Source organism: Molothrus ater, chromosome 8 (genome assembly GCF_012460135.2).
Source record: "Molothrus ater isolate BHLD 08-10-18 breed brown headed cowbird chromosome 8, BPBGC_Mater_1.1, whole genome shotgun sequence".
NCBI lineage: Eukaryota > Metazoa > Chordata > Aves > Passeriformes > Icteridae > Molothrus > Molothrus ater.
Window position 1 is genome coordinate 28,869,872 of NC_050485.2, and position 16,403 is coordinate 28,886,274.

The 16,403-nt window shown below is 41.3% G+C and overlaps 1 protein-coding gene across 1 annotated transcript in view; it reads right to left on the bottom strand.

Annotated features, from left to right (window-relative positions):
- Positions 1-16,403, bottom strand: part of GFRA1 (GDNF family receptor alpha 1) — a 138,820-nt gene that overhangs the window by 50,547 nt on the left and 71,870 nt on the right. Inside the window, exon 4 of the mRNA XM_036385736.1 lies at positions 5,492-5,831. Within this exon, the coding sequence (XP_036241629.1) occupies positions 5,492-5,831 (340 nt within the window). The remainder of the gene's footprint in view (positions 1-5,491; positions 5,832-16,403) is intronic.

Here is a 16,403-nt window from a genome sequence, read left to right on the forward strand (position 1 = left end):
AGCTTCTTTCCCACCTCCCCTCAGACCCCATTTTTTGAATTTTCTGAACTGTCACCATGCCTCACTATTAGTTCATTAAAATTAATGAACACCTGCTTTGTCTCTTTTTTTTTTCCACTTAAATAAATAAACCTCTAGCAATATAGACATATATGCATACATTTACATGCCTGTATATACATGTATGTATAAAAATCACACTTCAAATTCAGGCTATGTGAGGTGAGCTTGTGGGCATGGGCCAAAAAGCAGACTTACAATTTTTTCTGCCCCACTTGGTATTCTAGAGACACAGGAACTCTTCTGAGTGCAGGTGCAGGGAGCTCAGGCTCACCCTACCACACTGCAAGCATCCTACACCTACTGCAGGGTGAATCAGGTTTTGCACCCACTCCCTGACTCAGCCTCCAAACACACAATGCAGGCACACCCTGCACTTCTCTAGAAATCAAGAGTGTCCTTTTCTTCATGTCCTTAACAGCATTACAGAAACTACACTGTGGCCCTGGTTTTGCATAACCACAACAAACTGATCATCTCAAGGAGCTGCCAGAGTGCTCCAAGTGCCAAATTGATATAAATGCCCCAGAGGGACTCAGACCCAGCTCTGTTACCCCAAACTGTGCAATGCTACTGTGTCCTTCATAAAAACACCCACCAAGTGCCCTTTTAGCATGCAAAACCAGAGTCAGGCTGAGAGTGAGCACTCAGGCTTTTATCTGACCAGCTGAATTGTCACCAAGATCAGCTCCAAGGCTCAGAAAGGGAGGCAGCACCTCTGTTTTCCCTCTCATTTGCTGAATTACAGATGATCACTGGACCGTGGCAGGATACTGAGGGAGGAGAAGCACAACATGCAGAGAAGCAGGTGAGGAGGCACCCTAAGTGGCTGTAATGGAATTCAAACGTGTCAGAGAGGCAGTGAAAGTCAGATAATTGCAGGAAGATCTGGGGAGAGGAGATGAAAGGAGTCTAAGCAAGGGGAAGAGGTAGGAGGGGGGAAAAGCAATGGAAAAAAAATGAGAAAAATGAAGGAGAAGTATAAGGAATAGAAAATGTGAAGAAAAGGGCAAATTTCTTTTTCACCTCTTCCATCTCCTCCTGCACATCCGTCCAGTGCACTGCTCCCTGTTAATCCTGGAACTGAGGGCTGCTCCCTCCTAGAAAAAGGCTGTGGGCTCCCCCATTCTGAAGCAGGACAAAAAGGGATAGCCTGCACATTTATAACATCTCACCTGTCTCTAGTGCTGAAGCACGAGGGTGCAGGGTTTGCAGTCAGCAGTGGCTTTTGCTGCAGGAGCAGTGCACAGGACTCACACAGAGCAGCCACTTTCACCAACAGGTCCCAGGGGTGAAGCACCTGCAGATTTCCACAAGCCTCACAGAAAAGGAGCACAGACACAGTGACTCCCTTTCCACAGTTAATTATCATTAAAAGTGTTCAACAGAATATCACGAAGGAAAATTATTTCCTTGTCAAGCTTCTGATGTTTTCAGGAAGTGCAGCAAGCAGCTGAGCTTCTGTTCTAACATTTCCTGTGGATGAATTCTTCTCTGCACCGACAATAATGTTTGCATATCCCCACAGAATGCTCTGATACCTGCAGAGGCAGACATCCTTCATGCAGAGCTGAGTGGGTGGCTGCAACAAAATTAAGATTGGATAGGACAGGTGACCAAAAACTGGTCAAGAGATAAGAACACACCAATGAAAGCACATTTATAAAGATTTGACTCTCTGAACACACAGAGCTGGAAACATTTTTCACTGTATTTTCAAGGAGATGACCCATGTACTGGAACTTGAATGGATATTTCATTGTTATCCTTCTCCTTATCCCACATGAAGAAGTTATTTAAATATGTTAAGCATATTTTTCTATTTTTTTCAGTGTCAAACATCTGCAGACAACAGTATGTATCTTTTGCAGAATTAAGGCAAAAAAATGAAGAAGACAACTGTCTTCTGAAATTAGTTAAGAACTACTTTATGGCTATTTGAGCTTCAAAAATGGACCTCAATGATCTGACCAGTCTTTCTGAGTGTAATTATTGTGAAGGAGAAGAAACATGCTCCAACCAGTTTATTAGCAAAAAGATGCTGCCTTTCTTTTCTGATCTTTGCAGCACATGAATGGATTGATAGCATTATTTCAATAAATAATGTGTCTGTATCATTATCATTCTGGTCAGTGTCTTCTGAACATATCCAGGAAAAAATCCCAAGTATGCAAATTCAAGACACAGGTTATTAAAAAGACCAAACTAATGACTCACACTTTCATTACTCAAGCAAAATAGTATTTGCAGTACTGTCAAATGTGATAGTGGCAAATATGAAGCATCCTGCCCTGCATTTACAGCAGGATGATAGTCCTAAAACATGCTAGTCAGCTCTCTGAAGAGTAATTGTTAGCTGAAGTGATCAGATCACGAAGTTCTTTAGAGGTTTGTACTATTCCAGGACATCACTGGTGAAAGTTTTTGATGGTACACTGACTCTTCTTAGAAGATTTGCTTATGCTCACAACAGAAAAGAACTCTAATGGCTTCTTCTTTGGTTTTTTTTTTTTTGCTTTTCTTCTCACTGAGCATTACAGACATGCCTGAGAGACTACAATTGTTTCAAAGCTGGGTAAGGACTGGGATACAAGCAGAGGCAGCAGACAAATGACAATGGAAGTGAACCATTCAGCATTCTGATGAAGTTGAAAATTAGGACTGTTTACATAAGTCAGAACCTATTTGCATTTCCTGACATTTCAGGTCTCTTTATCCCTCAATTGAGAATTTCTTATATAAGAGATTAATGAATTGAATAAAAAAAATAATAAAAAAGCAAAGCGTCCTGTCACGTTAGTGGTGCCTTTAGTTTGGCCAGATTGTTTCCCTGCTCCTAACTCTGCTTCAAGAACAGATTTGGTGATATATACACCAGGATAAAGGTTTTTAAGAGTGTTCAAAACTGAATGTTTAAACACTTTACACAGGCCCAGCTGATTTTTTATACAGAGTACAGGCAGATTCAAATCTTGCATTTCTGAGTAAGCAGCATTCATAAACCATTTTATGAACATATTTTCAGAAAACCTTTAGAACTTGCACCCCTTGTTCATAATACCCCTAGTATTATGAAAAGGCTTTAATAGGTGTAATAGGCATGCAAATAACAGTTTCTAAATTACCTGGTTTCACAGTAGGCAGACCATATATTCAAATTATTCTGCCATTTAGATACTCTCTCAGATTTCAAAATGAAATAGAAGTTATCAGAGTCAGAACTACACACCTACTGACTACTGCTTTTAGTTATTCTAAACATACCTGGAATTACTTTAAGGACTGATATTTATCAGTGCCAGTAGTTACAACAGCAAGGACATCTCCCATTTCTTTCCTGCCCTGCCCAAGTCCCTGTTTTCCTGCAGGACAAGGGGAACAAATCTCACCAATTTCCTGTAAGTGCACAAGTCACAGAGACAAAATGTCTTTCACTGCCTGATAGGCTGGGACAGCTTTGGTGCCAATTCCTCCTCTCCATGACAGCAGAGAGGGAAGGTATTAAACCATCAGCAGTTTAGAGAGCCCAGGAGGCTGTAACACAACATGAGGTGACTCTCAGACATGCACCAAGCTGGCTGAGGTACCTCCACAGGACCTAAGTGCTGCCCACACTGAGCCTGCCCCAGGCCCTGCAGGGATTTGCCCACCCATTCCCTTGTACCAGTGCTGCCCCTCACCCTCACAGCCAGGTCTCACAGAGCCTTGGAAGAGCCAAAACTTTTTAATTTTGATGTTCTAAAGCAAAGGAAGCCACTGTTCTTTTGCAAATAAATCCATTTTTATATCAGTGCTGACTGCAACTTCAGGCAGAGATTTTACCAAGTTTTCCCCTGCAACATTGCTATGGAGAAAGAGCAATACCAGACTCATGAAGTTAAATTAAACAAAATGCCATAAAAAACTTAACTGCTGAGACAACATTAGATCAAAGCTGACCAAAGAAAAACACAGTCATGAGAGAAGTAATGGCATTAATTTAACAAGTTAATTCCAGAATACTACAACCCAAATAACAGGGAGAAGTCTCTCTATAAAATCCTCTCTCCAGTTTCACTGGCACTGTAACACTGAGTTTGGCAGAAAACAGAGTAAAGATACTGTAACTCTACTAATTAACAGGACCTGTGTATAGGGAAGGCAATACATAGAAGCGAAAATACTAATGGAGCAACATGGAAACAGAAAATGGATTGTTCTGAGGCTTTCATAAACTGCAGCAGCATCAGCAGTCAAGGTGCTGAATGCAAGTCAGACTGCTCTGATTTAAATCTGCTCCTGTTGTTGTGGCCAGCAGGAAATGTGTCTCCAGATTCCCCCAAAGCCATGGAGGACAGGGCACTGCTCACCTCCTCACCTCTGAACAACACTCAGGCACAGCCGAAGTGCTACCGCAAAAAGCTTCAAACCAGCAGTGGAAATCTCATAAACAAACTTCAAAGTAAATATTTTACCAAGCATAAGTAAGTACTTATTAAGATTTAGATCTTATCTTCAGTGTCCTTGACATTTTACAATAGTGTTTATCTCCCTTGTTTGCTAATTCACAGAATTGGATAATCTACAAGAAATTTACACATTAGAAACGAGCAGGATTCTCAGGCACGACTTCATAAATATGACATTAGCACAACAATACTCTAATATAAACATACACAATGCTAAGTAGGAGCAAAGCATTTCCTGAGAGCAGAGGAGGCCCCGTTTGCCACTGAGTGAGCTCTGTGTGAGAACCTGCAGGGACCCCAGGAGGGGAAAGGACCCAGCTTGTCCTGTGGAGCAGGGCTCTGCACTGCCAGAACTCTCAGGGAAAGAGGCTGGGAATTAAGTCAGTGAATCAATGACCCCCAGTTACATCAGCCCAGCACTCTGCTCAGGGGAGGGGAGATGAGACAAGTTCAAGGCTAAACAGCTCTATGAAGACAGTGGGATTCTGTCTACAATGTGGACTCCTTTTTTTCCAATTAATTAAAAACACATGAGTAGTCTCTGCATTGTGACTATTTATGATGTCCAACATGAAGCTTGTATTCCCAATTATTAGTACTCACATGGACAATGAAAATAAATCCCATTGTAATAAAAAATTCTATTTTTATCTGGTCACTAATGGGACATAAAAATCATACTGAGACATTATTTCATAGAGACACAATGTTTCCAACAAAAACCTGTAAAAATTAAACTGGGGGTTTAAAGACTCCTCCATAATGTGAGGGAGTAGCTGTGACCACTTTTGGAGAAGGCACACACTGTAAGCAAATGAGGGCTTTTGTTACTCTGTGAAGGATGTCAGAGGCATTTGCTTTTTTTCCCTGACTCATCCTTTTCCTTAGCGGGCACTCTGACCCTTAGCCCTGGCAAATCCATCAGCACCACAAAGTTCTCCCTGGTACCTCATTAATCACTCCCCTGCCGTGTGCTATCTTACCTGCAGATGTAATTCTTCTTGCAGGACTCTTGCAAATTCAGGCAGTTTGGCTTCTCCCTGTCCTCATAGGAGCACACAGGAACAATGGTCTGGCGCCTCCTCTCAGTGCAGGCCACGTCCCGGCAGGAGCAGAAGAGCATCCCGTAGCTGTGCTTTGGGGGCACCTTGTCAAAGAACAGCCGCAGGGCCTTGTGGCACTTCCGCTTGTTACAGATCTCGTTGGACGTGCTGCTGGTGCAGGGCGTTATGTAAGCAGATCTGAACCTCTTGCAGGTGTCATTTAGGTTACAAGCTTTGGCTGCATCCAAGCAATTGTTCCCCTTTGAAAGTACTGGCTCCACTAGAAAAAAACAACACAGCAGCGGTGAGAAAGGCGTCACATTTACACTTCGCGCTTTGCGGTTATTTCACTGTTAACGAGACCCTGAATACATTTATTTGTTCCATAGAAAGCTTTCAGTGCCAGGAACTGGGACCAGTCCTTCTGTTTCTCGGGGTAGTGGTTGAACAAGTGAACAAGAGCATGGGCATGCTGTGAGGGCAGTGAATATGCTGGTGAATAAATGACACTCTGGGCAGGGTGTACTTCATCTTCTTCGCAGCAGACATGCAGGGTGAGGATTGGGTACTCACTAAACAGCTCTCTTTCTCTAAAAGCATACATCTGGCATAAGAACACAGTGAGAACATGGGCTTCTAACTCTGGTTTTGTAAAGCTCTGACATTTCCCAGTTCTTTCCCTTGAACAAGTTAAATGACATGCTGTGACTACCCCAGGTGACAACTTTTAAAATTAATCTGTGTATAGTGCAGAAAGTAAAGTAGACATGCCCAGTACTACATTTTTTGAGGTCTGAGGACAGCCCAACCAGATAGGAAGGAAATCAGGTGCAGCCTCATGTCTGGGAGCTCTCTAAGGCCACCCACAAGTTCCATACTTAGGTAAAACACGGTTATAAGATCTATAAACTCGACCTGAACCCTGGAAAATTTATGAACTTTAGAAGGTTTGAAAAAGCTGACATAAAATTAAAAAGTGACTGTGAAAGAAAACATTTTAAAACAAGGATGTCCCTTTCTCACACACATACAAGAAATTATAGTAAAAATTAAACTCAGATATAAGTTAAGGCTATAATTACACATTTAATTTCTCAATACATTACCCAGATATTAAAACCCAATAGATGGTTTGCTTGAAAACTAAGGCAACTGGCATCAGATTGCGAAATTCAATTAAGAATAATTGTAATGCTGCTTTGGATGTTAGGAATGCCAACATCAGAGATCCAAGAAAATACATTAATTTCCCACTGCTACAGAATTTGCAAGCTGAACAAAACATTTTGCAAATATCTGAAATCTGCTGTAACCTCTTGGGGGGGCTGGCCGAAGATAAAATATTTTAAATGATCCAAAGCTCTAAATTGGTCTTACAGAAAGCTTTTTTCCCCCGTAGATCTTTCACCTTTACCCAGAAACTCAGTCCAAGGTCCTTCTACAACTCACTGCCACTCATCTTTTTCTCTTCTTCCTCAGCAGGAAAACACGGAGCAGCTTGGCTGAGATGCTGCACTGAGGTGCTGCATTTGTTGGAACACACTGTGCCCAAGATGGGCCTTGGCTGCTTGCACACACTTCCCATTATTCAAATAGATCACCTGCAACTGTCCCATGCATCTCACCTACCCAAAAATAACACAAAGCTAAGGAGCATTAGATTTGTGTTTCACTCTAGCAGCATGCTGTAACTGTGTTCAGTGTGTTTGTACATTTAACTTTTGTAATTTAACAATCACACTCCAAGTCCTTCTCAATCTCAGCTGCTTGCACAACAAAATGGCAACTTTTGCATCTTATCTTCATAAATTACAAAACTGTAAATATGCAACATTTGACTATAAATTAAGAGCCCAGCATTTCTTATAATAGCAGCCTACAACAGATTATGCAACACCAGATGCAGAAGAGAAGAGACACCCAAAACACAACCCTCTCATAAAATCGTAACGTTTTTATATAAAATGTTGTACTACATTAGCATACAACTATAATATTAACTATGAACTCTCAAAGTTTTTTTATACAGTATATAGAATTATATGTTTAGTACAAATATAATTACTCTGTAATCTGCAGGGCATATAATTATACAATATATGAATAGTATATGCTAATTACTATGTGATTGCAGAGTAATTACATGGTTATTTGTGCCTGGGAGTCAACTGCTGAATTCCACTATTTAAAACAAAATTCTGTGGAACAGCTCCGAATGGGGTACTGCAATATGAACAGACTTCAGCTTACAGTATTCATATATGCTGCTACAGAATTCAAAAGCACTGTGAATACAAGCAAGTCAAAAATCAGAAGGGACAGGTTAATCAATCTTTTTTAAAAGGCAGAACATAAGCCAAGTCACTGACAGCGCAAACAGGAGTGAGAGTTATCTTGGGTGAAAGTTGAATTAGGTGCAAAGTCTTCACAAACTATAGTTATGCATATTCATACCTGTCATTCAATTTATATCTGCCCAACACTCACATTCCTCTACACATCAGCTCCTAATACAGACTGGTTTGGGGGTTTTTGTTTTTTAAAACCAGACCTGGCTGTAAAGTGCCCCTTGCCTTTTCTGTTTTGATACATATGTCTCTAACTGTTGTTTCTGGCATACTTGTAACATTATACAAATTATTTTTATCTTTTAAAAGCAAGACTAAATGTAGAAGAGGTGCATCAACTGCATCTGAATTAAACCAGATTGTCTAAACCAACTCTTCTCATTAATACCAACTTCTCTTAAGCTTTTGAATCACACTTGAATGCAAAACTGACAGTCTACAACACATTTAATGCTTTATTTCTATTGCGAAAGTGTAGAATTGTTCCAAAGTCCTGGGGTAAGTACAAACAGTTAACAATACTGGGAGTGTTCCTGAGGATTACTTATGCAGCAGTAATTTATAAGGTCAAAATTTCACCCAGCTTCTGTTCTGCAAAGCTTAAATTATTAAGACAGGCAGGAGTTTGGCTCTTACCAGGTACTGACTACTTTAAAAGCAAATGGATCTTATCCAGAGCTACTTTCCATGCCAGAATCCTTTGAGAAAGGTTTGTGTAAGAAGATTCTTTTCCAGTTCTCCCCTCTCTTGGGGCATTAGGCTATGGATTGGGGGCAGTCAGGGCAGGGGCCTGCGACAAGTCAAGATTTCTCTTCACCGGCATTTCCCAACCCAGAGCTTCCCCTCTTCCAAACCCACTTTGCCTGGGCCCATTCTGGAAAACTCTGCCAAACCACAGAGCCCTCCACTCGTGCCAAATCAGCAGAGAACCCGTGGGCAGTCACTTCACACGGGGATAAGTGGTGCCTGCTGGCTGTGAGCGAGGCGCTGGGTCCTGTCTGCAGCACGGGGCCCAGGAGAGCTGAGCTGAGCTGGGCTGGAAGCACCAGGATGCCGCCCCAGCCAGCAGGAGCCTCCATCAGCAGCTGGGGATGCTGCCCTGAGGGGGGCAGGCAGAGGGACGGCAGAGCCCAGGCAGAGGCAGGAGCTGAGCCTTGGTGGGACAGCAGCAGCAGCGTTGGGATGCCCAAACCCCCCCGTGTCCCAGTAGGTGGCTGCTGCACAGCTCACACAAACTGGGGCAGGACCAGTGGGCACTGACACTGACTCACCTTCACCTGCACCCCCAGCGCTTCTACTGCACATGGAACACATGTGGCACCTTTTCTGACCAATTCTACTGGTGAAAAGCAGGCCTTGGACTACAGTGCAACCACTTTGGTGTTTGTCACCTCCTGCATCACTCCACCCTGGCCCAACACTGCTACAGCTGCAGCAGTCCTGGACTCCGTCTCCCACACACCACAGAAAGAAGAGAGCCAAAAGGCCCTGTCTTTTATCCAGAGGTGCTCCTAAAGTCTTATCAGGGCTTCCTCTACCCTGTTTGATCTTCCTCATGTTTCACCCTCTTTCACAGCCTCTCCACCTTCATCTTTCATTTTCTTTGTACCTCCACTTCTATTTCATTTCTACCTCCTGTGTAGGTTCTTTGCACCTCCACTTCTATTTCATTTCTACCTCAACTCCTGTTAACCCACCCCATGGTACTCAAAAAAGGATTCTCAAAGGGTACTGGGAGATTCTTATTTGTGCTCCCATCAGACAGAAGGAGCACAAGGAATATTAGTTGTTCTGTAAGACTCTTATTAAGCAGCAAAATGGACATTTAGTTTTCAATTTTCTTACAGCATATAAAAAACAATTTACTGAGGTTGTCATTAAAATTACCATTACTATTTGCAAGTAATTAGCATTAGTAGGTTTTCTAGTGGATATAGTGAAGGGAATGCTGTAAAGAGAGCAATAAATGCTAATGTGATGGAAGGCAAAATTACAAAGTGATAGAGGTGACCACATGGGTATGGGCCCACTCCAACACAGGTGCAGAATATGGCATACAGGAACCAAAACCTGACCAAAATTAAGAAGAGGGCCATGATCCCACTTAAACAAAAATACTGCCGTGGGGTCCACCAAAGTACTTTTGCTTTGTAAGAAGAGCAGATTAAAAAGTAAGGAAAGCATAGGAAATATTGTTATCTGGATTAAAATAAACTACCGTTTTCCTCAACAAATTATTCTAATGCCAAATGGAAGAAAAAAAAATAGTCATCCCCAAAAAAATCCTGAGAACGACAGTGTTATTCTGAAGTTCTACTTCTCTTCTGCTCAGCATTTACTACACAGCCAGCCTATTTCAAACCTTTTCCATAATCTTAATAAGCAGGTGACTTAGTTTTTAAATTAAAGCTAATATATTATCAGCTATGACCAGAGCTTTCAGAATACTACCAGTAGGTGACAAAGATGAGACTGATGCCTGTGAAAGGTACAACCAAAGCTACAGCAGCAGAAAGATCTAAACAAACCTGCCTAAAATGAGACTTCAGCTTCCTAAGACCAAAGCTGGAATATTTTACATTCCTGGTTAGTCATTAAGTCTTTGACCACACAAATTGCCAAGGTCTCTAGAATTCTCTTCTGAATACCCCCATAAACTTACTGGAGGAGGTAAATAGTGTCTCCTGTCCAAGCCATTTAGAGATCGGGAACAATCTTAGCATGAACCAACAGGCATGATTTGGAAGTGTTCATCTACTAAGTGTTCATCATGTTATGTTTGGAAGTGTTCAACTACTCTGTTATGCACAACTGCTGTGTCTGAAGTCTTTCCCAACACACCCTGGCCTTTGTTTCTGTGAGACTCCGCTGGTGAATCATCAGCTGGGATCTTGCAGACTTTGGTTCAATGCCTTCCGTGGCATGAGAGACTCAGAAACACTGTTCTCATTTCCCAGAAGGGCTCTCAAACCATCTCACTGCAGAGTGTTCTCAACAAGGAAATGGTACATATTGCAAAACAAGAGGAGCAGGATGCTTCAGCCCAAGAATGAGAGCTATCACTGGGAGGCAGACTGCTGGCTGCTGGCCTGCACCCAGGAAGGAGAGTTACTTCTCTTGCAAGAGCAATGACTGCAAACCTTCCCTGAAGAAGACTCTGCAAGCCTGCAGAGGCATGATCCCACTTGTACTCCCTACTTCTAATCCCTTCAAAAAATCCATAACCCTTTCTATAGCACACCTCCTTGCCTTCCTTCCAGACCAAGGTACTGCCAAACCCACAGGAAGAGTACCCTCCCAGGCTTTCTGAAATCCCACAGAGACGAGCAGAGAGCAAAGACATCCCACTTCCTCAAGGACTGTTCTGATCCCTTCCTCAGAGGCTGAAGCACCAGGACCCCTTGTGCTGGGTGCCCATGACATTTCTGGCTGGCTGCTCCCAGGAGCACACACTGACTGCGGTGTGGGCAGATGCTCTGCCTGAGGCTCAGAGTCTGGCTCCTCCAGCCCAAAGCCTTCCAACAAAGCTCAATTTCTATATTTCCTTTCACTAGACCAGGTTGCTCAAACTTCATCCAACCTGGACTTGAATATTTCCAGGGATGGGCCATGTGCAATCTGTTCAGTGCCTCACCCCCCTCACAATAAAGAGTTTCTTGTTCCTTTTTTAATTTGTTTGCTTGTTGTTAAAACTGTTTTCTCTGTGTACTTTATAAAGACTCTGGGCTTCTTCTAAGGATTTTAGGTATCACCTCAAAGCAGAGGCTTCTGACTTTCAGGTGGATACATTTATCTCTTGGTCTGCTCCTGGAAGTTTAATTCTACTAATGGGGCCACATTCTCTAAATACTGTATTTTTTACTGCCCAAGTTCACCACTTGATCTGGGCTCTAACACTCAACAGAGCTCTTGCCTATATTTTGACTTAGATCCTGCTTTAGTTAACCATTACCTGGTGCATTTCAGAGACACTGCAAATAAAGGTTGCAGTGAAATTGCAATTCCTAAGCTGCATATATATTGATTAAAAAGGGGGAAATTATATCTTACTATTTCCTTTAACACTTAAATTCTTTACTGGGGAGGAATGGGGAAAAGCTGAGCAGAAAACTCCAAGGTGACTGAGCCCTGTGGGTGAGCTGAGGGACATCTGCTCAAATTACAAGTTATGTAAGAGGAAAGTCTTATAAATCTATAGTGATCTGGTTTAAATTTTAGTTCCACAAGGGCAGAGATGGAGAGGAAACCTTGCTCCCCAGTGTTAACAATACTGTGGCATACACTGCTGAAATTCTGTCTTCACTCACAAATACCCTGATCTATCACCTTTCGTTTCTGCTACAAATCTAATGAAAGGTTATGCCAGGGTCCCTAATTTTCCACATGGCACTGAGGACAGCAGTTTTACATTATATTTATGCCAGCACAGTTATTTTGTTCACTGCAGCTATTCTGAATTTTCAATAATTTAAGTTATGAATTTGGCTCTTTAAAGCTACTGTTACTTCTGACCAAAGTATCTCACTTAGGAGGCAGAAACACATTAATAAAGCCAGAGACTTGCTAAACAAAGAAACTACAGTTGTTGCAAACTGATCCGGCCGCTGTTTCTCACATTACTGCGCCAATGATTTCAGTTCTACCCTAAAGAGTTTTAGGGTGTAAAGATCATTTTAACCTATCTACACTACACAAACACTGGGGATGGATTATGCATGACTGGGGCCATGTACAGCATACAATTTTTTTGTGAGGGATTCAGTCATTCCACACACAATTCATGCTCTGTGCTGAGTGAGAGGCTGGGTTTGTGATGTGGAAGGCTATCACCACAGTTTCAGCTGAGTTCTTCTAATTAATTTCCCCTTAAAAATAGAGTGCAAACGTGTTACTGCATATGCTCTCGTCTTATACAGTTCAGTATTTTATTATTAGCTAAATACTAAGTCAACAGAATTAGGAAAGAACCAGAAGACACGGAAATAGAGAATAAACCTGTGAAAACATTCAAACCTACACGGTTGCCATGAGAAGTGATTTACTGCACGCAAGTTCTCAAGACACAGTGAGGGACTGTTTTGCCAAAGTCATGCCAATTTACAGGGCAACTTTCAGCATTTCTTTTTATTACTACAGAATTGAATTCACAACTTGTTTCCTCTTTTCCTCAGACTTGATTAATTGCCATGTTAACATAACTACTATTCTCCTGCTTATAATGGGCTCCCTCTAAAGTGCTGCCCCAGCAAAATAAGCCAGGAGAAAGCTTTGAGCTCTTTGCTCTAGCACTGCAATCCTTTCTAATCTCACTATTTTTCAAATTTATACTCCATTCCAATAAAGCTTGTGTGAATATTACAGCAAATCAGATAATACAAGGTTATGACCCTTGTAAGTGATCCTTCAAGGTTCTCTTTGCCTTTTTTTTCCAGTTGACGTGGTAAAACCCACATTTAGCTGTGCTTGTTGACACTTGAGAATTCACTTTGTTGGTCATATACACTGTTTCAGAGAGATCACATTACATAATGATGTATTTCTTGTGCTTCATTTCTTCTATACCTACAAGCCCATTAAGCTGTAAGCAAACCTCCCGTGGGGCTGTAAGACTGCAAGTATCAAGGGGGCAATGCTCCCATCCTGTTCAGAGGGAGCGTGGCTGGAACAGTGTATTATGTGGGGACACAGGGTTAAACATTAGCTACTACCTAAATAATTTCAAATAAATAAAAGCAGCTTAAAATAAAAAAGTTAAATTTCCATTTATAGAAAAATACATTTAAATGAACACGGATCATGTATCCCAGCACTAGGAATCAGTTTTCTGGAGCAATGGTTTCTGTATCACATGACCACTGGAATAAAGTGATTAATTGGACTGTCTCAGTAAATGCAATCATTACACTTTTAATTAACCTTTTCAACCTCTCACACCTTTTCGTTTTGTTATGCATTAGATTTTTACAGTTTTCCAGTTATTATGCCTGACTACACTTAAAACAATGTGGAGCTCAGTTAGAAAGATAAGAAAAACAATTGAAACAGCTCTTACTGCTCGTAACAGGAAAATACCCCTGATAGTGTCATCATCAGAGCAGTTATAAATCAGGTGGAGGACAGACATTCTGAACTCTGTGGCTACGTTCCCACCTAATTTTTGTTTTGGCAGCACACTGTTATTTAATGACTCTGGCTACCAGGAAACTAGCTTTTGAAAATTCTTTCTCAACCTAGTTATAATTACTCCATATAAATCATACAATGATCAATTATAATAATCTTAGCTTCATCCATTATTTAAACTTAGAGTTTGAATCTACACAGCAGGAGTGCAGGAAATTCCAAAGTCCCTTCTCTGCTCGCTCACAACTGCTTTACTCCTGAAGCCACGCCAGCTACAGCAAAGAAGGGGCCAGATATGCTCTTATCTATGACATCCAAACCTGAAATAACCACAGATTCCAGACAAGCAATGGTTTCTGGCTTGGTTTTTGGCTTAGCTTTTTCTAACCACACTATCTTACATTTGGTGAAACTAAATTCAACATGAGATTTTGCTTTCTTTACCTTGGTGGACCACAATCAGGGGATCTCTGCAATTACATACAGGGACAGCATGAAATATTCTTACTTTAAAACGGCCTAGGTCTTCCTCACATGGACACATACAGACACATTTGTACACACATATGTATGTACTAGAATGTTTTAGTACTATTTGGTTTCATGTGTCCTTTCACAAGAGCTTGAGAAAAAAAATCCAAATGTTTGTGTCTCATTTAAGACTGATCCTAAGATATCTGAACTCAGTGTAATATAAACATTAAGTCTGATGGAAGGAGGAAAAAAACTTAAGAAGAAACAAACTTTCATGAAGGATCAAGCAAAACATCCAAACCTTTTTCAGAAAAACTTCAGAACTTTAACTGGATTTTGAAATAGTAACAAGAATTTTTACAACTATTTAATAAACTGACTATGTGTTTTTGATCTTGCAAAATATTACCTAATTGTTGTTAGTTTTCTGCATCTTGTCCTAATTCAGTCTCAGCTATAATGTTTGCTATCCAATGCAAAGACAGTGCCTGTTTTGAGGTTCAGCATTTTTTCATTTCCAACACATATTTTAATATTTCAACTACATGCCAAGAATTCCTCCGTCAATAGAGGTATACTTTTATGTACCTCTCAGCTAAGTCTGCCCACCAAAGCCCCCCAAATTTTGCAGCATTTAGGCTGAAGCAGAGAAAGGAGATGACAAGGAAGGAAACCTTGTCAGGGCAGGAAGAAAATTCTAGAAATACAAGGTCATACATGTGATAAATCAAGTATTCATAGCTGATATCAGAATCACAAGGTTTTTCAGTAACCCCACAGCCTCTCTGAACAGCTATTCAGTATTCCCAATGCATCCCATTAAATTTTTTTCATGGTATGTTATCTAGCACTTTCTGCAACTTAATTCCCCTGTTTTCTTCCTAAATTTACTCCTTTCCTCTTAACAATGGCTTTTTAATTTCTTGAAGACTCTCATTCTCCCATTACTTGTCTTTTAAGTTAGTACCCCTCATATTCTTTCTTCACAACCCAAATACATTTTCTGGATATCCAAACTCATTCTATTTATTCACAGATTTGGGAAAGAAAAAAAAAAAACCAAAACAAGAAGTTACAAAAAAAAAAAACAACCCAAATCATTGACCACGAATTTCTGTACAAGTTGTACTCAGGAGATTGCTACAGACAGACAAAACCTGTTAATTCAAGAGTTGCTGAAGCATAGCTTACTCCAGCCTCAAGCAATAGCAGTGTAGGTAGGGATGGTTTGCACACATTGACTGCCTGCTGCAGGAGTATATATTAGCTTATCTTTGACAGCAGCTTGCTCTTGATGGCTATAACCTGAAAAAAAAAGTCAAAGTATATAAAACCTTAGTAGAAAAAGTATCCTGCTTATTCTGCAGTGTTCCTCTTTCAGAAGGAAACTGAGAAAGGACAGTGGGCTGGAGAGGTGATTGTGAACCCAGTCTGACGAGAGCAGCTGATGGGATAACTCAGAGAACACTTAAAGGCAGAGAAAGGGAAAGATCTGTCCAGAATAACAAGAGGAAAGCTCCACTGTTCCTAGATGGGAGAATCACAGATGTCTCACTGGTCATGACAAAAGTCCACCAGCACAAGAGAGTGAAGAGGCTAAAGCCCAGTGAGAGCAGCAGTGACAGACACAGGGCAGATGCTCAGTTGGTGGCAGCAGCAGCAGCAGGGGTGGGGCAGAGGGTGCCATCATGGCATGGAGAGAGCTATAGAGACAGAAAACAGCAAAACCCACAGCAGCTGGGGAGGCACCAGCTCAGCCCCCCTTCCCCTGCTGCCAGTGAAAACATTTCTGGGCAATTATCTGGCCCATCGACCAAACAATATGAGCCTCATTCCATTAATCCACCACCAGCTGCTCCTCTTTTCCCTATCACTTGGTCCCAGCGAAATCCTGTTGAATACAAATA